The 25,661-nt window shown below is 51.6% G+C and overlaps 2 protein-coding genes across 4 annotated transcripts in view; one reads left to right on the top strand and one right to left on the bottom strand.

Moving 5' to 3' along the window:
* FAM160A1 (family with sequence similarity 160 member A1) overlaps positions 1-8,874 on the top strand; it is a 205,110-nt gene extending 196,236 nt beyond the window's left edge. For both annotated transcript variants that reach the window (XM_036241789.1, XM_036241787.1), the window contains 3 exons: positions 912-1,090; positions 1,441-1,579; positions 6,828-8,874. In XM_036241789.1, the coding sequence (XP_036097682.1) occupies positions 912-1,090; positions 1,441-1,579; positions 6,828-7,081 (572 nt within the window). In that variant the 3' untranslated portion in view covers positions 7,082-8,874. The remainder of the gene's footprint in view (positions 1-911; positions 1,091-1,440; positions 1,580-6,827) is intronic.
* A 5,829-nt stretch (positions 8,875-14,703) lies between these two features.
* Positions 14,704-25,661, bottom strand: part of GATB (glutamyl-tRNA amidotransferase subunit B) — a 72,592-nt gene continuing 61,634 nt past the window's right edge. For both annotated transcript variants that reach the window (XM_036241152.1, XM_036241153.1), the window contains 3 exons: positions 25,140-25,218; positions 16,114-16,248; positions 14,704-14,900 (listed from right to left, as the gene is read on the bottom strand). In XM_036241152.1, coding sequence (XP_036097045.1) covers positions 14,772-14,900; positions 16,114-16,248; positions 25,140-25,218 — 343 coding nt within the window. In that variant the 3' untranslated portion in view covers positions 14,704-14,771. The remainder of the gene's footprint in view (positions 14,901-16,113; positions 16,249-25,139; positions 25,219-25,661) is intronic.

Below are 25,661 nucleotides of genomic sequence, written 5' to 3'. Positions count from 1 at the left end.
CATTGATTTTGCTTAATGGACCACTTTTATGGTAAAACTAGAAAAACATCTTCCAGTAATTTTATTCACACCAGATTAATTTTTTTGATTTTTTTCCCCTGTCTTCAATGAACTCAAACACAAAGCATATTAATTTTCTGGTGACTCAAATTAGTCAAAGCTCCTTTTTTTCTTATGAGCTGTTTTTTGAATGAAATAATGGATTTTGTGTGTTAAGGGACTCAGGATATAACCAAACCGGATCTCCCCAGACCAAGTCCCTTCTCTCCCCTCCTCCCGCCTGAAAACTGAAGTGTGGTGACCAAGTTGCTCAGTGCTAAGATCACAGCCCAGACTCATCTCCCCCACCCCCCCCCCTCCTTGTCCTTCCGCATGGTGACATCTGACAAGACAGTCTTTCTCACAGCGCTCATTGGGGACAGACCGTCCTGTTCAGTGTTACCGTTGGATAAACAGTTCCTATGTGTTTGGGATTTTTTAACAGCATGAAGGCCTTTGGTTACCCAAACTTTTAATGGCCTCGCCTGTTTGCACGAAGCCCTACGGCACGCAGGGTCGTGAGCTGATCAGCATCATAGTTTTGAGCATTGGCAGCACCAAGAAATACGGAAACAGTGTAGAAAAGTATACCTTAGTTTTAAAAATTAAATTATTTGTCAAGGCCTACGATAGTTTTCCAAGCGTTAAAACTGCTCATGGAGTCAGATACTGGTTGCCATGCACCTCGGTCTGCCTCCTCTGTGGCAGTGGTGTGTCGTGTGTGGGTTTGAGGCAGAGGACCCGGCGCAGTGCCTGTGTCTGCACTGGACTTGACCTGGGGGTGCGGCTGGGAGCTGTGCCCAGTGGCCCTTGGCTGCCAGGGAATGGCGCCCCCGTGCCCAGCCGCCCTGAAGCCTGTGTTGCTCCCACAGGCCCATTCATCAGCGTGGTCCTGTCAAAGCTGGAGAACATGCTGGAGAACTCTCTGCATGTTAATTTGCTGCTCATCGGGATCATCACCCAGCTGGCCAGCTACCCCCAGCCACTCCTGCGCTCCTTTCTGCTCAACACCAACATGGTCTTCCAGCCAAGCGTCCGTTCTCTCTACCAGGTACGTCCGCTGAGCCCGCATCCACACCTGTTGACTTTACCGGTGCTGATTAGCGGGGCTCCTCCCCCCCGTTATTGTGTTGTTTTTTAAAAAATCCTCTGTTCTAATTCATTTGCTCTCCTTCCTCATCCTGTGTTGCCAGTTGAGTGTAGATTATTCTAGACAAACTGCAAAGCTTCATTTAGTTTGATGTTTCGAGGGGGCCCTACCAGAACGCCCAGCAGTTAAAAATGAGCAAATCCCTAATGGAATAGTTCCTGCAAGGAGGGAGGGCTGTACCGGAGAGACGTGGAGAACAGAGGGAGGAATCCCGTTGGAAGCATGGGCATCATTAGTGTTGTTTTGGACAGGTCCTAGCATCTGTGAAGAACAAGATTGAACAGTTTGCTTCTGGGGAGAGAGACTTCCCGGGACTCCTCATACAAGCCCAGCAATACCTGCTCTTCCGAGTGGACATGTCTGATGTGACCCCTGAGTCACTAACCAAAGGTGAGCCGGCTTCTCCCCTGCATGTCGCCTCCACCCGCTCCTCCGTTTCCTCACCTCCTGATCTGGGCTCAGAGATGCTGCGTGGGCTCCTGGGCTCTGAAAGCACCCAAATGTATTCCTTTTTACCCAACATCGAGGAGCCTAAAGGAAGGTCCCAGCCCATACCCAGCCTGTTCTCGGTTTGGAGGGTCTCGCAGGCATTGGCTTCCGACCTGAGCGACAGGGAAGGAGTGATGTCTGGGCTGTTGCAGGCTAATACGTTGCGTGGCGCCTGTGGGCCAGAAGGCGGCTTTCTGTGTACTCTGTGGGCCATTCCTTTCCAGCTCTACCCCGAGGAGGGCATCCGTTCTCCTCATTGTGTTTTCAGAGACTCCTGGGCCCAAAATAAATGTGCTTTAGGGCTCTCGAAGGTAAACACTATTCATTTGGACTGGGAGAAGTCGAGTGTATGCTCAGCTTAAAATACTGAGAGTGACTTTTTTGTTTTATTTTTTTAATCCTCACCTGAGGATATTTTTCCATGAACTTTTTAGACGAGTTTTGGAAAGGAGGGATGGAGAGAGAGAGAAACATCGATGTGAGAGAGACACATCAATTGGTTGCCTCCTGCATGACCCCAACCCAGGGATTGAACCTGCAACCCAGGTACGTGTCCTTGACCGGGAATAGAACCCGAGACCCTTTGGCCTGAGGGCCGATGCTCTAACTGCTGTGCCAAACTGGCCAGGGCCTGAGAGTGACTTTTCATCAGCTGAAGAGGTGTTAGGTGGGGGCCTGGCGAGGTGGCTGGGGGTGCTGGGGGGGTGCTCAATGTGAGAACTGAGGGTGGTCCTGCTGGCCGGCCAGGCCTGGGAGCATCAACGCTTTGCTTCGCTTCAGCTCCGGTTGGACAGACTGGACGGCCAGCTGTCCTCCGAGCTGTGACCTTGGTCTTGGTGAGTGCACATGAGCAAATGCCCGGATCGCACTTAGCTCAACAGTCAGGCTTCTGTGGGGCAGGTGACCAGTGCGGAGAGAGGGCTCTCAGTCCACGCTGGCTCAGAGGCAGGAGTGCACCTCAGGACACTCCCAGAGCTCCGGAGGCGTGGCCTCGCCGCTCTGCAGCTCTTCGGTCTTGGTCACGCTGCCTCACGGGCCTCAGGCCCCTGGACCCCTGCATGAAGCTTGTGTGTCCTCTCGAGTCCTCCCTGGTGCAGACTCCGGGTGTGAAGAGCCCTTAGGGCATCACAAGGCTGATTTCGCAAGAAAGGCAGGCCTTGTGCCACTCGTGGGGAGGGCGTCAAGCTCTGGCTGGAGGAGCGCAGGCAGGCCATTCGAGGGGGGAAGGAGCCCTGCACTCTGGGAAGGCGGACTGCACCCCACACGGCCTCTCAGCCGCCGGCACAGTCGACCGTCAGCCGTGTTGCCCCAGCCCAGCTGGTGAGAGGGTGCGTCAGTTCATTGGCTTCTGTGCGAACCAGCCAGGGCACGAACAGTGCCTCCCAGAGCCATCGGTGAGGACTCTGAGTCTGCGGTCACCTGGGTGTCCTGGTCTGGGCCAGGCTCGGCTGGACGTCGGGGATGGCCTCAGGCATGTTGGTGGCTGCTGGCGGGGGTGATGGGGTGATGGGGTCGGTGTCCTCATCCAGCAGGTCCGCCTGCTTGTCAGTGTCACACCGCGGGGTTGCACACAGAGCAGGAGCATGGGAAGTCATTCCAGCTCTGGAATTCTGCTGCGTTCTGTTGGCCAAGCAAGTGCCTGGGCCAGCCCCGGTCAGGAAAGGAGCAAACCCCACCGCTTCATGGGAAGAGCTGGGGAGAATGATGGCCATTTTTGCAGTCTACCAGCTAGGAGGGGACTTCAGTTTCCTTACATGACACCCCAGGCTTGGTCTTCATTTGTATTTTACAATTTGTAAAGTGCTTTTCCAGACAGTCAATTTTTACTTTCAGACAGCACTACGGAATGGGCAAGGAAGGGACTGTTGGGTTCATTTTCACGTAAGGAAGCCGAAATTAGGGCCCAGGTAGTCAGGTAGGACCACGATGCCTGAGCTGCCCTGCCTAGTTCTTGGGGCAGGACACGGACCGACGTTGTGGGCTTTCCGTGACGAGAGGTGCATGTTCTGGAGAGGGGTCTCGCGCTCCTGGTGCTTTGCTCTGGCTTCGGACTGATGGCGTGGTGCCAGGCACGTGCCCAGGGGGGCTTGTTCCCACGTGAGGCTGTCAAATTCACCAGCTGTGGCTGATGTTTTTTAAGGTCTCTGACACTCAGAGGACTTTGACTAGATGGGCTTCTCTTGGGATATGAGACTTGCCTTTCGTGAAGTTTTTCCACATGAACTGTGTAACTTCTTTCAGGTTAGCAAAGTGTCCCCTCAACTTGAAAACTCTGGACTCACGGGATGAGAACGCTTCCTGGCCCCTGTGCACAGCTGGCTCTGAAGCTCGGGGGGAGGTGGCCCGTAGCTGGATGCAGGAGCCCGGCTCTCTTTCCAGTGTTAGTCGTGTGGGGTGTGTCTCTCACATCGATGTTTCTCTCTCTCTCCCCCGCCCCTCCCTTCCACTCTGTCTGAAGATGCAAAAACGTCCTCGGGTGAGGATAAAAAATAAAAAAAATAAATTAAAAAAAATGAAATCTTTCCAGTATTAGTCTTGAAAATGCTCTGTTGCAGCTTTTCAGACCCAGGGCAACATTTCGGAAAACCCCTCCTGACCCTGACATCGGCTGGTGCTTCCTCCCTGCTGGCCAGGGCCTGGTGGAGCCTCACGGGGCGTCGCCGGGGCCCGAGGCAGCCCTGCTCCGCCAGGCAGGCCCCGGGAGAGAGCAGCCTGCTCCCCAGCCTTCCAACAGAAGCCGGCGGCTTCCTGTGCCCGCGGCCACCTCGGCACCTCGGCTCTGGGCTCAGCCACTTGCCAGGCTTGTCGTTGTCCCCTCCACACTTCTAAACCACAGAGGTTGTGTTGACTTATATTCAGTCCCTTCTCTGGTCTCTAGTTCTCGGAGGCAGGTGAGGTTGGTATTGGTCCCATTTCATAAAAAGGCAACTGAGACATCATACGATAAGCTAGTTGCCAGGTAGAGACCATAACTCTGGTATTTTTGCTTTTGAGTTGAGAGCCCGATGGGCTTCGTGACCCACTGGAAGGACAGCCGCTCGGTGAGGGTGGCTTGCTGGCTTTCGGCTCCCCCTCGGGGCCTCCTGCCCTCTGTCGTGAAGACAGTTTCGCGTCTTGGATTCAAACTGGGTAAATGAGCCTTAGCGATGACGCTTTTTAATTTCATGGATCAAGCTAGATAAATGAGCCAAAAAACCCTTTTTTGGGGGAAAAGGGTGAATTTGAAAGAGGAAGATGGAGATCAGGAATGTGAACCAACCCGAGGGAGACCAGGGTAGGGAAGACCTGATGCTGGTCACTTTCTCCCCTCATTCATTCAGCAAGTGTCTGCTCGCTCCTGCTGTGAGTGAGGAAGTGTGTGGCCCGGAAATCAGGCTAGCGGGGGGGGGGGGGGGGGGGGCAGCGGGAGCAGCCGCGTGGCTAAGGCAGTGGGGTGCTGGTTGGTAAATACAGGGGGTGGGAGGCAAACAGGGAGTTCTGTAGGGGCAGGAACCAGGAAGTGCCCTGTGAAGTCAGTGGCAGCTGCACGAGCGACTGCACATGACGGGTATCCAGAGGCCCCTGTGTCCCTTACACCTAGTGACTCCTTTAACCCTTACGACAACGCTGTGAGCTTTCACAGAGGACACGCAAGCAGGGAGGTCCAGCAGCTTGCCCCATGTGACTTGGCTAGTGGGTGGCAGTCTGTGCTCTCAGCCACTGTATAGAGTCTCAAGGCAGGTGTGGGCCGGGCCTGCAGGTGGGGCCGGGCATGAATGGAGCAGGTGTCGGTCCGGGATTAGTGTCCGCGTGTCCCAGGCCCCACTGGCGCCAGCACAGTGTCCTTGGTGAGCCTGGAGGGACCCTCTGGAGAAGTGGCTGCAGGGCTTGGGCGGGGTGCCGAGGGGTCTCCTCGTCGGCCAGCGCACCCCGTGACGGCAGCACTTGGTCCTCACGCCGCTGCCAGGACCTGTGGCTCCTGCTCTGAGGAAGCAGCCGGTTCTCGGCGTTTCCAGGTTTATGCGCGGACTGTGATAAGCTTTAATCTGGAAGGATATGTAAAGCAGCGAAGCGACGGGTTTTTTTTTCACACTAAAGACTGTAGTAGTGAGATATGGAAAGTATTATAAATGTCAAGAATTTTTAGTGCTGTGGTTAAGCGACACTCTGAGAAGAGTGTTAAAAACGGGGACTGGATTCTGAAAAGCAGCCAAAATAGTGAAGAGCTTGAATAGAGGGATGTACAAGGAGTAATGAGACTGGTGGGACAGGAGCAGAAGAAGGCATCAGTAATTCCTGTACATATACGGAGTCCGGAGATGTTCAGGCATTAAAAAGCTGGAAAGTTGAACCATTTTAATTAGTGAAACTGCTTTGATATGAAAATGCAAATCATTTGAATATGTTGACGTTTGGGCTCATTACCGTCCTAGACCTTTGTTAGTGAAACAGATTGAGACCCCTGGAAATCTTCTTTAAATGGAGGCTCCCAATTCACTTGCTGCTCGATGCCCACAGTTACAGGAAGTGCCCAGACTGGTCTGACCAGCACCCGCCTGCCTCTCCATTATCTCCAACCTTCCAGTGGCTTCTTCCAGAGGCTGGATGGAGGTCCCGGCCAGAATGGGTTCCGGGCTCACCATGAGCTGGAGGCCCGAGCTAAGCTGCAGTGGGCTTGCAGGGGTGTGTGTGACCCAGCTTCCCTCCAGCGGTGCCATGTGACGAGAGAGGGCTTGGCTGGCCCAGGCCGGACCGTCCCCCAACACGAGCAGGCTGGGAGAGCAGGCAGAGCCTCTGGGCACCCCAATACCACCGTGTTGAGCTACGCCTTCACTTGGTTGATGCGGTCGCAGATGCCTTTCTCAGTCTTTCCCCGTCGCTGTGTCCTGGGCATGGAGGATTCTTGATACTATTTCTGCACAAAGTTCCTCATCTGGGCTCTGGGATAAAAGTCTCCTGTCTCCTGCCCTGTGCTGGAGGTTATGTGCTGGGCAAATATGTGAACCACCGAGTGGCTGCAGTGTGTGCAGGGCTGTGTCAGCAGACTTCAGTCAGTGACAGGACCGAGCCCACGACACTCCCCACCCACCCCCGTCCCCTCCGACACACTCCGAGGAGGGGCACGGGAAGGGCTTGGAGCGTCCCGTGACCGTCTGCTTTCTGCTTTCAGATCCCACTCAGGATGCATCCAGGACAGGGACTGGCAGGAGCCTTTTGGATGGTCCCCCAAGAGTGCTTCAGCCCTTCCTGCCGAGCAGAGCCAAGGCGGCGGTGGCTCCCCCCAGCCTGCCCGGGCCGGTGAGGAACACCATGCTGGCCGCGGCCCTCTTCCCGGAGTTCCTGAAGGAGCTGGCCGCCCTGGCGCAGGAGCACTCCATCCTCTGCCACCGGCTCCTGGGCGACCTGGAGGACGCCTACTGTTAGCTGCTTTTCTTTCTTTTATTTTTAAGTAGGGGTCTTATTTTTTAAGGTTTTAGTGTCTTGACTGAATGTTAAATGCAAAGCTGCTTACAAAAATTTCTACTTTGATATTTCCTGACAATACTTGATTTGTGGGGAGGGACTTTTCTGTGCACCTCCTCTCTCTCCAGCTGGGTCTGTCCACCCTGCGCGGCCCGGAATGTAAGGCTCAGAAGCTGGCTGCTCCCTGGGCAGGTTTTCTTTGCTCAGTTTTCCTTCCTCAATTTTTGTGGTTATTATTCTCCCCCATCTTTGAATCAACGCATCTTGCAGCGTTGATCACACGGAGCGAACATTGGGGTTCGGCGGTTTCCGGGAGTAGCCCGTGCCAGAGGGCGGCTCCGCCGCAGGTGAGGAAGGCAGGTCGGTTCTGGCCCTTCTGCACTGCGGCCTGCGTTTTATAAAAGGGGGGATAAAGATGGAGCCCCGTTGCCGCCATCTCGTAAGCACACGTCCGTGTCCCTTTGCATTGAACGTCCAAGACTGTTCGTCCCACGCGCTGCTCGTGGCGCGGAGATCGCGGGTCTCCGCTGCCCGCCGGGAGTCAGCCGGGTTGGAGAGTCTGGAACGCAGGGACATTTTCTTGCTGCTGGAGAGATTATTCCGTGTATCACCTACACTGAAAGTAGCCTTACCTTAAGTCAGATTTGCACAAAATGAAACACACCTATGCAAACTGTTGTTTGGTTTTTAGGAGTTTGCTTGGAAGAAAGCATGCTATCATGTACTTGCATAAGAAGACAGCCATCGTTATTTTGTAAGGTGTTTTATGAAAACATTAATTTGTGATGCTATGTCATAGTAGGTTTTTGGGGTGTGTGTGAGGGGGAATGTGGAGTGAGGGGAAAAGATAAACGAAATGCAGCCTGTAAAATCATTGGTATTTATTTTACATTTTGCTTGCTCTTCCTAACATGTTGCACTGTGTAGAGAATAAGGAACTGTGCCCCTACTTTGGGAACTGGGACGGAAATGCAAACAGGTCGCAGGGAGCCCCGCAGAGCCAAGTGCCTGCCCGAGACTCTCCCTCCTTCTGAGTGATGGGGTTTGTCAGAAGACCCCGAGTGACGAGCGAGGGCCTCTCTGCTGCTTCTCAGCCTGCTCCAAAAGGTGTGATTACGCGAAGCCACAGTCGCCTCAGACCACCACCAAGAGGGGAAACACACATAACTGGGGGCTAAAAGTGAGACCCTAATCCAGTGGTGCTTATGGATATTCGCTTCTACTCCCCTCTATCTGCGCAGGTGAGAGGCACCTACAAGGATGAGCCTCCCTGTTTGGAGGGGTGTTGGAAGCCCCAGCTCTCGCTGTTTCTGTGGGTGTCACTGCTGAGCTCCGGGGTGGGGAGGGGCAGCCACAGATACATCTATGGTGGTTGTGTCCCAGGAGCGGGTTTGGTTTTAATCAGCCTCTGGTGCAGGAGGGAGCGAGGAAACAGTTACACCTGAGACCCTGCACCGCGGAGGCTGCCCTTCTGTGTTTCAGGGACCTCGAAGCAGCTTTGTGTTGAGAACGCGTCAGCCCAGGGAAGACGACCCAGATCTGGCTTGGGCTGGGTGGCTCTTAGGGAGCTAACCTCACAGTGTTTCCAAATCTAAGCAAGAAACCAAAGACACCAATTCATTGAACATTTTTTACTTTAAATTTGTCTTGGAAAATGGTCTGCCCGGCTGTGGTGGCAGCAGTCAGAGCCCAGGCCCAGCAGACCGGCCGTGCCGGGCTTCCTGGTGCCTGCTTGTATTCCACCACCAAGTCTCCGCGGGGAAGACGGGCCGAGGGAGGGAGGGAGGGAACAGGAAGGTGGAATGTAAGCTGTAAGTCATTATCCTCTCCTTTGTTTTGCACAAGTATTTATCTTCCAGTTTGGACTTACCAGGTATATAAAATGTTAAAGTCATGCCTGGAAACAAGTCTTTAAGCTTTTAGGTTTGATTTTCGCTTCTTTCCATTATCGGGTGGTGGTGTCGATTCTGCTTCTGGAGTCCGTATTGCTTTATTATAGAACTCCATAGACCTGTCTGTGGAAGGTGCCCCTAGGGGGTTGATTTTGTGCCTCTTAGTATTTTTTAAAATAGGTATTAAAGTAGACTTAGTTTACAGGAGACAGAGATGGCCAGTGTCTGGGTGGGAGGCAGGAAAACTAAGTTCAGTGTTGGGGTGCTGGTAGCAAACTCACATCGGTAACCCTCCCCACTGGAAACTGGAAACTGGAAACTGGTGTTTCTGAATCCACTGCAGCCCTTGTCCAGAGCACTGTGTCCAGGGTTTCTCGCCATGAATTCAGAAACCTGACCTGCAAATACCGTGTAGAGCTGGAAACCCCATCTGGTTGAGAGAGACAGCCAGGGGGTTAGGTAAGGGTGGCTCAGGGAACGGTGCGGACTCGCCTGGGGGAACTGCAGAACCCTGGGGCTGTAAGTAGAAGGGCCGATCCTGAGGGGTTTGGAGGAATGAACACTGGTCTAGAGAAGATCCGGTACAGCAGGTGGGTGACTGTGGGAACTTCTGGGTGGGAAAAAATCCTGGTAATGAAGTAGAATTCCAGTCATATAATGGATGAGGCCCTTAGAAATATCTGTAATAAGTTTTGGGGAAAAATCTGAGAGACATCTGGCATGATTTAAAATGTGGCCCAAGAGCCCTGGCTGGTTGGGCTCAGCAGTCGGAGTGTCAGCCCTCGGACCAGAGTCATGGCTTTGATTCTGGTCAAGGGCACCTACCTTGGTTGTGGTTCCATCCTGGTCTTGTGGGAGGCAACCAATCGATATGTCTCTTCACGCTGATGTTTCTCCCTCCCTCCCACTCTGTCTGAAAATCAGTGGAAAAATATCCTCGAGTGAGGATTAAAATAAATATAAAATAAAACGTGGCCCAAGAGCATAGACACTGTTCCGTGTGGACAGGCCCCCAGGTCCAAGCTGTGCTGCTGGTGGCAGACGCGGGCAGCGCCTTGGGCGGCTCGGGGCTCCTGGGGCATCAACGTGGACCCCAGTTCATAATCGGGGTCTGAGGTGAGTTCAGATGGAGGGATTTTGGTGGGAGTATGTAAGGGCACTGGGATATTTAAAACTGATTTTTGGAAATGGCCAAGGAAATGTTCTTAAATTTTTAAACAAAGAAATTTCAGGTTGAGTTTAGCCTAAAATACAATTTCAGGGGCTGAGAGGAGGGGATTAGTTTCTCGGCCATGAAGTGGGGATGCTGGAGTAACCAATTAGAGGTGGGGTTTTCTTGATCAATCAATGGATACTTCCTTCTTCTGGTATTTACAAGAATTATAAAATTGTCCCCATTTTTCTTAGTATTAAATGGGTGGGCAAAAAATAACACAATAATACAAGAATAAACTCTGTTTCACATACTCACTGCTGTAAACCTACTTTTGCCCACCCCAGTATTTTAGAAAATACTGGGTGTTAGGGGTTGGAAGTGTGTCTCTGTCCCCTGCAGGGAGGGTGTGCACTCTCCAGGCCTCAGGAGTGCCTGTTCCTTAGCAAGCGGCTTGCATCTTGGCCCGCTGTATTTCGGAGGGCTTCTAGAAGCAGAGCGAGGCCTGTGCGTCCTCGGTGGCCTGCCCCAGCGACGGAGTTGTTCTGGGTGTCTCGACGCAGCGGGGCTGCGTGGTCGTGCAGGCTGATTCCCGGATCTGTGTGGAGGTTTGGGATGCATCCTGATCCTGGCTCAGTGTGTCTAGGTTGCTGCTTGGAGGGAAGTGCTGCCCCGGCAGGGGTGGGACATGTCACTGATACGATGTTAAATGTCCACAGCATCTCCAGTTCTCATTTAAGGGCAGTTCAATTTAATTGCTAATTACCAGCCCTGTATTTACTGAAATGGCTGTCACGCTTGCCATTTTTATGAAACAGCAATTGTAGAACAGCTATTATTGCACGCACTGCTTCCAGTCACCGGCCAGGCGGGGTAATTTGCGGCCGGGAACCCCAGCCAGCTCGCAGCGCGGGCGCTTCCTGGAAACGGCAGTCCTCTGGTGGCTGCGGGTGGTGGCTGCGGCCCTTCGGCCCTGTCACTCCCCCGTCACTCGGAGGCTCCTCAGGCCCTCCTGCCGTAGCCGTCAGTCTGTGAATCACACACCAGTTCTCCATCAGAAAACAGCTCAGAACAGAACACTGTCAAGCCAGTTTATACTTTTTTTTTTTTTTTTGAATATGGTTTTTATTGATTTTAGAAAGGAAGGGAGAGGGAGACAGAAACATTGATCAGCTGTCTGCTGCACACCCCCTCCAGGGATTGAGCCGAAACTCGGGCATGTGGCCTGACTGGGAATCAGCCCAGTGACCACTCGGTGCACGGGACGGCGCTCAACCACTTGCCCGGCTCCACTCCACCCCTAAATGACATCACTGAGGAAATATTTAAAGGGAATGGAGTTAACTCTTTTTCTTCTGTTTGAATGACCATTTCATAAACCTAATACTTTTTTAAGAAAGAGCTCTTGGGAGATGAAGCATTGTTTCTAGGATAATTTTGCCTCAGTAAAACCTCTCTGTCCCAGCATGTCTTAGGCCATTACTCATTTTGGAGGACAGAGTATCCAGGCAGCTCACTGGGTACACGGGGCTTGCTGAGAGCTTTCTGGTGAGTTCTGTGGGGAACACAGGGACACGGTGGGGAGGGCCTTCAGGGCTTTGGCCTCTGTGTTTAGAATCCTCACGTGAAGAATGACTTGAGGTAGGACGGCCCTGCCCACCCCACTGGGTTCCTGTTCACACGTGAGCACACCTCACTCACGGTCACCCACACACGGAGCCAGACTGCTGGTGGGTTCTGTCAGCATGAGTTCGATACATATTTCAGGCACCTTTGGGGAGCTTGGATTTACTGCGTCGCTGCAGAACCTGACAAGAAGGATGGAAGCTCTTAGGCCAGATTATAAATTTCTCGGAGCTGAGGCTGCAGAAGTCTGTGCTGCTTGGAGTGTCAGCTGCCTTTTCGTTGGGGCAAGTCTGCAAAAGGCCCCCCTTTGTGCCCTGGAGACATTTTAAAAGAGGGAATTTGGTGCTGACGCTCTTAATTGATTTTTGCTAAGTTGTCTGACTAAGGAAGGCAGCGGAATTGGATTTCAATCCCTTTCCGTCTCACAGTCTGGGGTCAGCGCCCTGCTCCACCCACGGACACATTTGTCTACATCTGCTGAGGAGGACGGCAGCCGTTCCCATACTGCTGTTGGGAATGAGTGAAGGACGCGGCCGTGCAGATTTAGTGGGTTTTTCCAAATAGTCACTATGTAGAATCCTTGAAATGATGCAGCTAAATTCCACTGAAATGAGAAATATAAACTGTGGGTCATGGCCACAAGCTGTATATACCCAACTAGCTCAGACCCTTAGGAGGATGTGTACTTTCAAAAATTTCATAGCCTTCTTCCAGATTAGCAATGATTATAAACAAGAAGGTGGGGGTGTGGAGCTCAGCTAAAACATCCTTAACTTGGTATAAATAACGATCAAAGGTCTTTTTTCCTGGGCTACCTACACCCTGAAAGGTAGGGATGGAAGTTCACCTCGGTGTCTAAGGAAGAGTCCAGAAGCTTCTTCCTCGAGGACTGACAACCCAGCACATTGGCAGCGCCGACCACTCATACGAAGGAGCCCCACAGAAGGCTGTCCATTTACTGCTGTTCTATAAATTTAATGAACTTCTACTAAGTACTTACTTTGTGCCAGTTAGCATGCTGAGTTCTGAAGCTGACATTCCGACCCTTCCACCATAACCAGCCAGCCAGGCACCCCCCTCAACAACACAACACACAGTTCGGGCCTGACCGGTGGACTTGGGGGACACCCATGTCCTAGCACAGCCTGCAGGTGTGTGGATGCTAATGACAGACGGCAGTGGCTTCACCTATGGAGCCAACTCATACATTTTAATGAGATTTGCCCTGAATAGCAAAGAACCAGACGGAATTCATACTCACGCAGAGAACTACATAGAAATGAATTTCACTGAGGCCCCTTTCCAAGCAGAGCCGTGACTTCGTGGATTTCTTAGGCTGCTGTGTGAGCATAGCTTCCGGATGTGTAGTCAGGTTCCAAGTAAGATATCTGAGCTGTGGTTTGACTTTCTTTCTCTCATAAGCAATGATACCTACATAACAGTCCAGTTTTCAGGAACTCAGGACATAGCAGCCATCAGAGCTGGATGACAGGCAGCATGGTCAAGATCAAGTGGTTTACGATGGCATGTTTCTCGGGGAACGGTCAGTCCATAATCGAACTTACACTTTGACAACGCTGTGGTAAACCTTCCCCTGGCTGCCCTCCACCCCGTTTAAGTCATCCCTGGATTTAAAATGGTCGGGAAAGATCCTCCAGGGCTTCCTGCCAAGTGTGACGACCAAGCAGCCAGCCCTTTGCAGAGTAACGACCCCACCCAATTCCACCCTCCCACTGCCCCTGCCCGTTGTGACTCCGACGGGCAGAGAGAATGGACTTGCCTCTCTCTCTCGAAGAGCGTTAGTGAAAATGTTTTCCTTTTCGGCCCAGTAGTTGTCAGTATTGTGACAGAGTGTGAGGGACACACAGCTTCCTGGGTGACATAACATATTCCCTCATAATTCTCAGCCAGAGGGACGCTGCTCCCAGTGCTTGTTGGGAAGTCCTGGGCCAGCGCCTGCGGCCACCAACCGCTACCTGGTGATGGGGGAGGGGCGCCCGCCTCCCGCGCCACCGGAGCCTGCAGCGGGACAGGCGCTCTTCCTGGTGGGCTGAGGCAGTCAGAGCAGGGCTGCCAAGCATCTCCCTCTTATTTATGGCACAATTTTACACGTGCTTCTAAAAAACACCATTTGCAAAACAGGTCTTTAAACACTGTCAGAGGTAACAAAGACATAAAATGAACAAAGGGACATCCCAGTGTGATAGAAATAGTATTGTCACAAGTACAGGGCGAAGGCCACCCAGCCTCCATGGAGAGACTGTAACTGCACCAAAATTACTGTTAAAGGTCAAGATTCTGATTTGCCAGTTTATAATCTTATTCTTTCCAGGCAAAACAAATCAATTTAATATTATAGCTTATTTTTATCTCTTTCTGGCCTGAGGGGGGTGGGGATTGTCAACTGCACAACCTTTGAAGTGTAAGTTAATTTTTTATGTGATATTTCAGTATATATTTTATTGATTAAATTTATTTGAAAAATTCTGTTGTCTATTTTACCAAAAGGAAAAAAATGCATTTGTTCTCAGAGCACTGCCTCCTGGGGTCCCCGGGGAGCTGAATGGACACCCTCACTTCTGGTCAGTGGATGGCGACTAGTACTAACACCTGACACAAGGCTAACTCCTCCTTCCCCACCCTCAGAGGCCGCTCTGAACACAGGAGGTGGCTGGCACTGTCAACGGATTTGTCCCGTCTTCCTCTTCCTCAACCAGACGCTGGTCTTGCGCGATCACTGTCCCCGGCACCCAGGACAGTGCTGGGCCTGGGATGCGCTCAGAAGCACTTGCTGGAGGAACTGCAGAATGAACTTGTCTTAGAAAGGTGACGCCCCAGCCCGTCTCGCTGAGCTCTGAACACTAAGCAGGAGACGTGCAGTCTCCCAACCTCGCTGCGCGGTGACAGCCGGTCTGCGGTCGATGGCGAGCGGAGGGGAGGCAGTGGGGGGGCTGCAGTCCCCCGGCAGGGGCCACGTGGCTCACGATGACAGCTGCTTCTCCAGGATCTCCTTGATCACGGTCGGGTCTGCTCGGTTAAGACTTGCTTTTCGGACCAGCCCAATCAGCTTATTTATAGCTCTGGGGTTTCCCTTCTTCACATCCATTACCTTACAGGACAGAAACCGTTTTAGAGGAGAAAATAGACTCCTACCTAAAAATCCTAAATTAAGGTTTATATTTACCAAAACTTAAACTGTTCCTTTTTTTAGTATGGGAGCGGGAAAGGGGGGTTAAGTTCCGGGGGCGTCTGGGCTCTGTCACAGGAGATGCCGCTCTGCCTTCTGACCAGACGGCGGAGGGCGGTGCGGCACCACCCGTGACCCCCCCGGGCAGCTGTCCCCCGGGGCCACAGGGCTCCCAGCCCTCCGGGGCGGTCAGCGCAGCAGGCTCTCTTTCTCCCCGGACGGACTCGTCCCCGTTGCCTAGAAAACAAGCCCACGGAATGGCCTCTCCCGGCCACTGGGCTGGGATCGGAGGTGGGGCAGGCCCCGTGGGGGCAGGGCGCTGGCCCGACCTGCTGCCCCGCGAGTGCCGGCGCTCGAGCTGTGGGCCGTCTGAAACTCAGTGGCTTCACCAGTCACCAGGGCTGAGGCAGGAGGACGGGCTGCCAAGACCAGTGCAGACCCGACCTGGTCGAGCCTTCCGAGCCGTGTCCCCGGCCAGCTGGTGGGTAGGGAGGCTACTGTGAAAGCCATGCTGGCCTCCTGTCTCCGCTGAGAACTCTAGACAGGACGCTGATTAGGGAGGAGGGATGCTACTCACTGCAGCGTTTCTATTTGTTCTGCGCTCGGAACAAAAAATGACTTGGATTTTCGTCTAGGCTCCAGTTGTGGAGAAAATCCTTAATTTACAACGCTTTTCCTCCCACCTCTTAAAGGCACGGAGCTAAAGTGAGTCCCTCGCTGCCTCCCCTCTGCGGTCCTGCGGCTGGTGTATCACCGAGGCCCCCCTTGTGCAGGGGAGGGCGGCGGGCCTGGGGGTGCACTTCGGGTCTGGGAGTTTGAGAACGACCCTTCAAACTAAAACTCCACAGACTGAACTGCATGGGTAGATTTCCCTTTTTCTTAGGCAAAGTTTTGTTTCTAATATTTACCCAATGTCACCTCTTGACCTTAACTGAAAACTGACAAAAACACTTAGGGAATCACTGATGAAAGGGGCCAGCCAAGGGCAGGTGGGGCCTCTAAGGGCTGCGGAGGGGTTCCTGGCCACGCCCCCGGGCTGGCTGCTGGCCACGCCCCCGGGCTGGCTGCTGGCCACGCCCCCGGGCTGGCCCTCCTCCGCCCAGAAGGCCCTCAGCACCCCGTGGGTGGTCATTACCACTTGAGGGTGTTCCTCCAGCGTGGCTTGGCAGAGCTGCTCCAGGGCGTCTGGATCCCGCATCAGTTCCAGCCTCTTCTCTGAAACGATCTGCGCTGCCGTCTTCCCTTCACCCCTCCACAGTTCCTCCAGCACCTGCAGGCCGGAGGCGGGACACGGCAGAGAGGCAGAGAAGCAGAGAAGCGAGGGGTCAGCGAGCACGCGGTGAATCCCCACTGGGGGCTTGGCCCGCGGGTGGCCTGCCGCTCCTGGAGCACCTGCGGACACGGCTGCTCTAAGGGCATGTGGACACACCTGAGCCGCGCCCTCAGCAAAGCCTGAGGCTGCACCTGCAGAGACAGGCACCCCTGGCAGGCAGGGGCCGGGAGGGGTGCGGCCAGAACTCACAGGGCCCCCGCTGATAGGAGCCAGAGGGCCAACACAGCTCTGTCTCCTGTCCACGGAATTAACTGAAGTGACAGTTTGGTGAAGGATGGGGCCTCACAGGCTGAAGGAAGTAACCACTGCACTTAGATGAGGTCCAGAAAACCCAGTCTGCTGGGAAACATGATTTTAGGGGAGCAAGGAAGTGGTCCCACAATGAAGATACAAAATGGAAAACAACTAAAAACATAAATCACAATCTGTAGAGACCTGGATCCAAATCTGGATCCAAATCTGGCTAGGGTGATCACCAGTTAATGGCATTTGTATTTTTCTACTTATCAAAGTTGGAAAAAAGGAAAATATATTTAAAGAACGCATTTTCCAGAGCAGCTGTCCTCATTCCTCTAGTGTGAGCTGGCGGGTGGTGTCCCCTGCGGCACCCCTCCCTCTCGGCCTGCCGTCAGCACTGACCACCCCGGGACCACCCGGCTGAGGACGAGCCCGCCCTCCCAGAGAAATAGCTGGTCAGTGATTAGCACACAGTTCCTGTCAGCAGGCAGAGTGGGTAAAGGCTGTGCTTGCCTCCTCCCACAACCACCTCAGGATCACGACTAAGTGACAGGAGCTGAACACAAGTCCTGGAAAGCAGCAGCCACGCCGAGATGGTAGGGGGCAGAGACATGGAACTGAAGGTCCCGTGTCCACGGGTGGAGGTCAAGAACGGGAGGGTTCTCGGCTGCAGAGGCCCCCCGAGGAGGAGGGAGGGGTCCCTGTAGCACCTGGCTGTGGAGAAGTGGGGGGACTGCCTGGGAAGGAACAGGCTGCCGGGGACCACGGCGTCCCTCGAGGGCCAGCGCACGGACTCGTTCATTCAGACACACTCGCTCTGGGCTCCAGCACAGCGGCAGCAGCTCGGAAAGCACCAGGCACAGGGGGTGAGGAACTGGGCTGGCCGAGGGGCGGGAGGGACGGGTGCTGGCAGAAGCCACTGCTCCTTTGTGGAGCTCCTCCGCCACCCGGCCAACCTGGCAGAGTGGCGCCAAGTCTGAGCTCTCCACCTCCATTGGCCTGGCTAACACCGTTCACCCTGCCCCCATGCTTCTCTGAGACCCCTCCCCCACAACTTGCTCGCCTCCACGCAAGTGGCCTGCCTTAGCTCAAGCTGTGGACATTCCTAAAATCTCTCAAAGGTCCACCAACCCCAAACAAGCAGCAGCCAGCTTTGGCGTGCCCTGTACCTCTAGCTAAGGGGTTCCAAGCCTGGCACAAGTGATGGTCAGTCTCAATTTGCTTTGTAACTCCCATCAGGTGGCCGCAAGCCTGGTATAAGCCGTGCCAGTCTTGGCATTAATGTAGCCTCAACCAAGCAGCCACCAGCCTGACCCAAGTGGTGGCTGGCCTCAGTACCCACGGTACCCACCAGTGGGTCTCAAGCCCAGCACTGGTGGCAGCCAGCCTGGGTTCACAGCAGAGCCTCCGAGCCCAGCACAAGCAGTGACCAAACGCAGATCACCTAGTAGCCCTAAGCCAGGCAGAAGCAGTGGCTGACCTTGGCCTGCACCAGAGCCCCTCCCCAGGAGGCTCCAGAACCCACACACCTGGGGGCCGGCTGCAGACCACACCAGAGCACCACCCAACCAGCTTCACAAAGGACAACCTGAAGGGCAGACTTGGCTGGTACTGGAACCCCTATACAACAGCCCCCAAACAGCCAAAGCAACCCTGAGAAGGAAGAACAAAGTTGGAGGCATCATGCTACCTGCCTTCGGGCTGTAGACAGGGCTATGGTGGTCAAGGCAGTATGTTGTTGGCGTGGGGACAGATGTGTTGACTGACCTCTGACAGGGGAGGAAGCAGTGTGCAGTGGGGTGGGGACAGCTCTTAGGTGGATGGTGTGGAGAAAGCTGGACAGATCCATGCAGGGCAGTGAGGCTGACCACGTCCTTATTCTGCACACAGGAATGAGCTCAGAGGGACTGGGGACTTGGGTGTAGGACCTGAGACCATGGAGCACTTAGAGGGAAACGGGCGGTAAACCCTGACATCACTCTTAGCAATATGTCTCTGGATGTGTCTCCTCAGGCAAGGGAAACAAAAGGAAGAAAAAACCAAATGGGACTACATCAAACTACAACATTCCTGTGCAGAAGGAAACCATCAACAAAACGAGGGGACAACCTACCGAATGAGAAAAGACATTTGCTGATGATACATTCGATGAGGAGTTAATATACAAGACATGAGGAATTCATACAACTTAATACCCCAAAACAATCCAACTGAACCCCGAATGGGCGTGCAGGTGGACACGCAGAGGGCCAGTACCCACGTGAAGGCAGTGCTCGGCGCTGGCCGTCATCAGGGAAAGCGCAAGGGAGCGCCACAGTGAGACCGCCTTGCGCCTGTCGGGATGGCCAGCATCAATAAATCCACAAACAGCAGCTGTTCCAGAACGTGGGCAGGGAGGAGCCCTCCTGCACTGCTGGTGGGATTATACATTGGTACAGCCACTGTGGCGGTTTCTCAAAATATTGGTTATGGAACTGCCATATGACCCAGTGGTTCAGCTTCTGGGCATTTATCCGGAGAGGTCCAAAACACTAGTTTGAGAGGATGTGTGCACACCTATGTTCATTACTTACAACAGCCAGGTGTAGAGGCAACCTAAGTGCCCATCAACAGACAACTGGCTGAAGATGTGGTACATATATACAGTGGACTATTATTCAGCCATAAAAAAGAAGGAAATCTTGCCATTTGCAACAACATGGATGAACCTAGAGGATATTATGCTAAGTGAAGAAAGTCAGACAAGGACAAAACAATATGATTTCATTTATGTGGAATCTAAAAGTCAAAATAAATTCCAAACAGAACAAACTGATAGTTGCCATACTGGGGGTGGTTGGGATGGGTGAAAAAGGTGAAGGGACTAAGAAGTACAAATTGGGCCCTGGCCAGTGTGGCTCAGTTGGGTGAGCATCATCCCAAGCTCCAAAAGGTCTCTGGTTTGGTTCCTGGTCAGGAAAACGGCCTAGGTTTTGGGGCTGATCCTCAGTAGGGGGCCTTCAGGAGGCAGCTGATCGATGTTTCTCTCTCTCCCCTCTCCCTTCTTTTCTCTCTGAAATCAATAAAAACATTAAAAAAGAACAGTACAAAGTGGCAGTTATAAAAACAGAAACAGGGATGTAAAATACAGCATAGGGAATATAGTCAATAATACAGTAATAACTATGTGTGGTGTCACGTGGGTGCTGGCCTTACTGGGGTGATCACTCTGCAAGGTGAATAAATGTCTATCACTATGCTGTGCACCTAAAACTAATACGCTGATGTCAACTGTAACTGAAAAAAATGACCACACAGCAAAGCAAATGAAGGGGAAGGCGCTCGGAGTCTCAGCAGCGCTCAAAGCTTTCCCCAGTCTGGAAAGAAACAAACGACAAATATTATCACGGCTACGACAGGCAGTGTCACTGCCGGACACCCACAGTGATGTGGCCCAGAGGTGTCTCTGGTGGGTGCTTCTGTGAGCTCCCTGAAGGGCGCCTCTGGCTACCACCAAACAGCCTTGGCTGCCTAGGGAAAACCTGTCCCTCCTTTTAGAAAAATACAGAACATACATGCCTCCAACTCAACTTTTCGAGTATTCCTTCAGCTTAATAGTGAGCAGGCACCGAGAGAGGGGCACCCAGGCGGGGGAGCCTTCTCTGCCCTCAACCAGCTTCCCAGCACGGGACAGAAGGAACAAGCCACAGTGTGGGCCACCCTCGGGGCTGCCACAGCAAGTCTGAAGAGTCTCTCTGCCCCTCCCTGATGGACTTTTCTTAAATTAAGACTTAAAATTTGAGAGAGACAAGTACCACATGATTTTACTCATATGTGGAATCTAGTGACCAAAAACTAACAAAACAGACACAGACTCAGAGAACAGACTGACAGGTGTCAGAGGGGAGGGGGTTTGGGGTGGGGTGAAAAAGGTGAATGAAAAAAACCCACCTCAGACAACAGTACAGTGATTATCAGAGGGAAAGGGGTGATGGGAGGCAGGAGGAGGGAAAGGGGGACACATGGTGATGGAAGGAGACTTGACTTGGGGTGGTGAACACACAGTACAACACACAGATGATGTACTATAGAACTGTACACCTAAAATGCATAATTTATTAACCAATGTCACCCAATAAATAAAAAACATAGTTTCTAATTATAAAAATTACTACATGATCACTGTAGAAAATAAGAAAATATGAAAAAGGTAAAAAGAAATCACCTGTATTCCCATTCCCTCAGGATAACCAATGTTAGTATTTTGGAGTTTTCCCTTCCCATCTTTTTCTTTGTTTTGTAACACAGTTGTGATCATAACATATATCCAATTTATGACCTACTTTTATTTCACTTATTACAGTTTTTCTTATATTAAAAGCTAATATCCATCAACTATATTTATCATAATTAAATTAACCCCTACTGGTAGGTATTCAGACTTTGACCAATGTTTGCTCATCTCTGTAGTCTCTTAAAAAAGCTCCCAGTTGAAAATGTCCAACATTCAGACAAGAGAGTGGAGATCTCAGGAGACTCCAGACCTCTGGCTCGACGCGAGGATCAGAGCAAGGACTCCCACCAAGAATCTATGCAGCGCCCTCTGCAGGGAAAGGAGCCGGGAAGCTCAGCGGACGGCCTTGCAGGGGCAGCCTGCCTCTCAGGGCCCCTCCCGGGCCTGCGTCTTCCCTGCCTCCCTGTGAAGCAGCTGCAGCTGAAAACACAGAGCTGAGCCGAGCAGAGCTGAGCCAAGCGGGCCGAGCAGGGCACCAGCCTAGGCTGAGCCACAATGGCCAGAACAGGGGCGTGTGAAGCAGCTTGGGGACCACTGCCAAACCACACCGTTCAGAAGGGAAAGCAGACAGCGCCAGGACGGATACTTTTATACAGAGACTGGCTGCTCCCTGAGAGCTGGCCGGCGGGGCACAGAGGAGGGACGTTAGAGAAACACGTTTCAGTGGTCTCCAGGAACAAAGGGGAGCCTGGTGGCTGGAGTGTTTCCTGCTCTTGGAGTTAGAACACATCGATCGGCTTATTAACTTCCCAAGTTAGTCAAGTGGCCACTGCAGCCCAGCTCCAGCCCCCTGGCTGACACAGTAGACTCCATTGGTCCAATCCTCTGCTAATTCCTGTTTAAGACAGACTGCACTCCTGGCTGGAACCCAGCAGGGAGGGAGCCACTGAAGGGGACTGCGGGCCCCCAGGCCAGACTCCGCAGGGCTCCCTCCCCTGGCCCTCCTGCAACAATGTAATGGCCTCCGTGGTTGGCAGCCTCATGCTGCAGTATAAATCCTCAGCTTTTGTCTGTGTTTAATCACCACCCTGGGAAGTGCGCTCAGAGTACAATTGTTTCTGGCCAGGCATGCAGCTCCCAGGCTCTGCTGCTGCCCACCCAAGACATACATACAGACAAGGAGCTCCCAGTGCGGTGCTGGTCATCTGTGTTAAGAAAGGCCTGCCACAGCAGGGGGCAACACAAACCGGGACTGCCTAACTGCACCCTAACCACCGAGCCAGCTCTGAACCGGGCAGAAAGTCAGCCTCCAGCTCCCTGGGGACTGAATTCACACATCCTCTTACCTAGGAGCCAAGTATTTCTCTAAAGTTTTTTAAAAGTGTCTGGAAGCGCCCTGGCCGGTTTGGCTCAGCGGTTAGAGCATCGGCCTGCGGTCCGGAGAGACCCGGGTTCGGTTCCCGCTAAGGGCACGTATCTCGGTTGCAGTTTGTCCCCGGCCCTGGTTGGTTGTGCGGGTGGCAGCCACTCGATGTGTCCCTTCACATCGATGTTTCTCTCCTTCTCTCTGTTCCTCTCTCTCCCTCCCACTCTACCTGAACAAAAAATGGAAAAATGTCCTCGGGTGAGGATAAAAAAAAAAATAAATAAAAAAAAAAAAAAATAAATAAAAGTGTCTGGAAGGAAAGCAGGCAGGCCCCCCCGCCTATCCTGGGAGCGTCCAGGGTCACTGTGAGGGGAGGAAGACCTGTCCAGGGGCATGACAGGGAGGGAGCTGTGACCGTTAAGTGAGGGCATCCCCGCTGGTCTAAGGCGAGCACTGTGAAAGGCCATCCTTCTAAAAGCAACAGACGTCACCCCAAACCCTAACGAGAAGCAGGGCAAAGGTGAATGTGCAAAGAACTGAAGCACTAAATGGGATAAAGACATAATATCATTTGTATGCATGACATATAACACTGTCTACAAAGGTTCTTGTTGATTTTTGTTTAAAGCAGACCTCAAAGTAGACAAGAGGAAATGACAAAATGAAGGATAAAAATCCTATGATAATCTCAAGTAGATGCATTAAAAGCACCTGACAAGATACAACATCCATTCACGACGAAAACTCTCAAAGTGGGTTTAGAGGGAAAGGACCGCACACAATGAAGGCCACATGACAATCCAACAGCTCGCATCATACTCAGCTCTTCCTCTCGGATCAGGAACAATCAAGGAAGCCCGCTCTTGCCAGTTCTATTCACAGAGTAGTGGAAGGCCTAGTCAGAGCAGGAAAAAGCAAATAAAAGGCATCCAAATTGGGAAAGAAGTAAAACTATCACTTTGTGGACGACATAATTTTATATGTAGAAAACCCTAAAGACTCCACCAAAAAAACTATTGGAAATAACAAAGACAGTAAAGTTGTAGGATATAAAAATCAATATGCAAAAATCTGTTTGTTTCTATATACTAACAGTGAACTATCAGAAAGAGAAATGAAGAAAACAATCCTTTACAATCCTTATGAAAAGAATAAAATGCCTAGGAATAAGATTAACCAAGGAGATGAAAGACCTATACATGGAAAACTGTAAGACAATTTTTAAAGAAACCGAAGACACAAAGAAACAAAGATATTGCGTGTTCATGGATTAGAATTAACATTGTTAAATGTCCATGTCATCTGAAGGAATCTACAGAGTCAATGTAATCTCTATCAAAGTCCCAATGGCACGTGTCACTGAAATAGAACAAAAATATCCTAAGGTTTGTAACAAGACTCTAATAGCCAAAGCAATCCTAAGAAACAAGAACAAAGCGGGAGCATCACATTCTCTGATTTCAAACTATACTACAAAGCTATAGTAATCACAAAAGTTTAAGTAATACTGAAAAAAAATTGATTCTCAAATCTACCACCTTCAAATAACTAGCATTAATAACGATGAATACCATTCCAGGCATCTTTCCATGCATATGTATCAGAAGGATGGATTGTTTATAAAAAAAAAAAACATCTTTTTTTTTCACCAGAAATTCAGAAGACAAAGAAGAAATATAATAAAGCAAAACTACCAAGGCAATGATAGATAGGGGAGATTTCCTTGTGCAGTACATAATTCTCACCGTTCTCATCAGACTCGTTTCATTTTGCCTCATGGAAGCCAGATTCACCTCACCTCTGGTACACATGCTCGAAGTCTGTTCAGAAGCCAGTGTCTCTATCTGTATCTGAACCCAGCTGTCAGCATCCTCCACGTCTTCCCACTGAATCGATCGTATTCACTGCACTGGGTTTTTTCCCCTTTTATTTTGGTGGGGCAAGATGAATGGAAAGGGAAATATTCCTTCCTCCCCCTTTTCAAATGCTACAATTCATCTGCTCTTTTATATACATACATATACTTTCTGCCCTCAGGCCATCTCATCTTTCTGCTACTGCTGAGTATTGTCATAAACATTTGTATTCCTCTGACATCCAGGCAACCAAAAAAACCCTTTCCTGAACGTGGCGAGGGCCCTGCAGTTGTCAGGCTCACTTGGTGGGTAAACAGCTCTAATCAATTCCCACCTCCAGCTTTACAGCGAACTGGAGCTGGCGGGTGTGGGCTCCACGGTGCCTCCTAATTAGCCAAAAGCAGCCACTTTCCAAAGCCCCACTTTGTCACCTGCCACTACCGCGGGTGTGTATAACTATTAAATGCAAAGGCACCATTAAAGTAACATTAAGTTTCTGGCTGCCTCATTGACAGCTGCAGATATCTGACGTGGAGATCAGGTGGCCACCTTGGTGTTCTCTCTTTCTGAGTGCTCACTTGTCTGTTTTCAGAATTCCAGGAATCTTCCACCCACCCACCCAAGACTGTTAGGTGGAGGTAGAGATGAGGTGCAGGCTACTTTTGATGATGATGCTATTTTTCTGTTTTCACGTATTCTGGGCACATGTTTAAAATCTTCTCTAAGCCTGAGGCAGGCTGTCTGACCTCACCCTCCTCGCCGAAAGACTGACCTTCAGGGGCAACCATACAACAAACAAACATGAGCCCCTGAAACATGGCTGGGAGCCGGAGGCCAGCAGAGCCTCCCAGAGCACGGGACAGGCCCCACAGTGGCAGGCCTCGGAACTGCAGGCCCCGGGCCCTTTACACAAACATGTTTGGGAAACATTCCAGGCAAAGCCAAACAATAAGTATTCCCCCTGGTTAGCAAAGAGGAGAAGCAAATCACCTGCCCAGCTCAGCCAGGCTTTATTTTATTTGCTAAATAAAACATTTCTACCTTTCCGAATACAAGTAGCACTTATAAGCATTTACGACTTCAACTCTGAAATTCACTTGGTGATGGCATCTGAGTGTCACAGAAAGTTGCTGGGCCAGCAGAGCAGTGGACATACCTGTTTGGCAGCTGCTGAAGAAATTGCTTTCCGGTCCAGGAGGCTGAGAAGCTCGGCCAGGGCAGAAGGTGTGACGGGACTAGCAGCCCCCGAAAGGAGAGAAAAGAAAGTTACATTTCATGTTGTCAGCATATCTGCATAGTTTTACAGAATTGCAACACTAGATTTTATAGGTTTAAATAATTAAACCCCCACCCAGGAATGAAAACAACAGGCCACTGGGGCTTTATTTTATTTAGTTATTTTATGTGTTCGGATGCAGCTGATTTGTGTGACTGGCGGTTTTCCTTTGCTTTACCACCAGCAGTAGCAGCTGCTGGGCGGGAGCTGGGGAAACGCTACCTCAGTTTAATTAGTCAAAGAGAGGAGGTGGCTGCGAAATTCACGAACCATGAAGAAGAAAGAAAAAAGCCCAATAACGAAGTATTTGCAACGGAAAGGTCAGCCTAAACTTTACTTCAAACAAAACAGCTAACAAAGCCACTTTTTTTAGTGTTTCTCTGCAAATATTCATTCTTTTTC

Source organism: Molossus molossus, unplaced genomic scaffold (genome assembly GCF_014108415.1).
Source record: "Molossus molossus isolate mMolMol1 unplaced genomic scaffold, mMolMol1.p scaffold_m16_p_4, whole genome shotgun sequence".
Lineage (NCBI taxonomy): Eukaryota > Metazoa > Chordata > Mammalia > Chiroptera > Molossidae > Molossus > Molossus molossus.
Note: the sequence above shows the minus strand (reverse complement) of the source record. Positions and strands in the feature narration are given on the sequence as shown.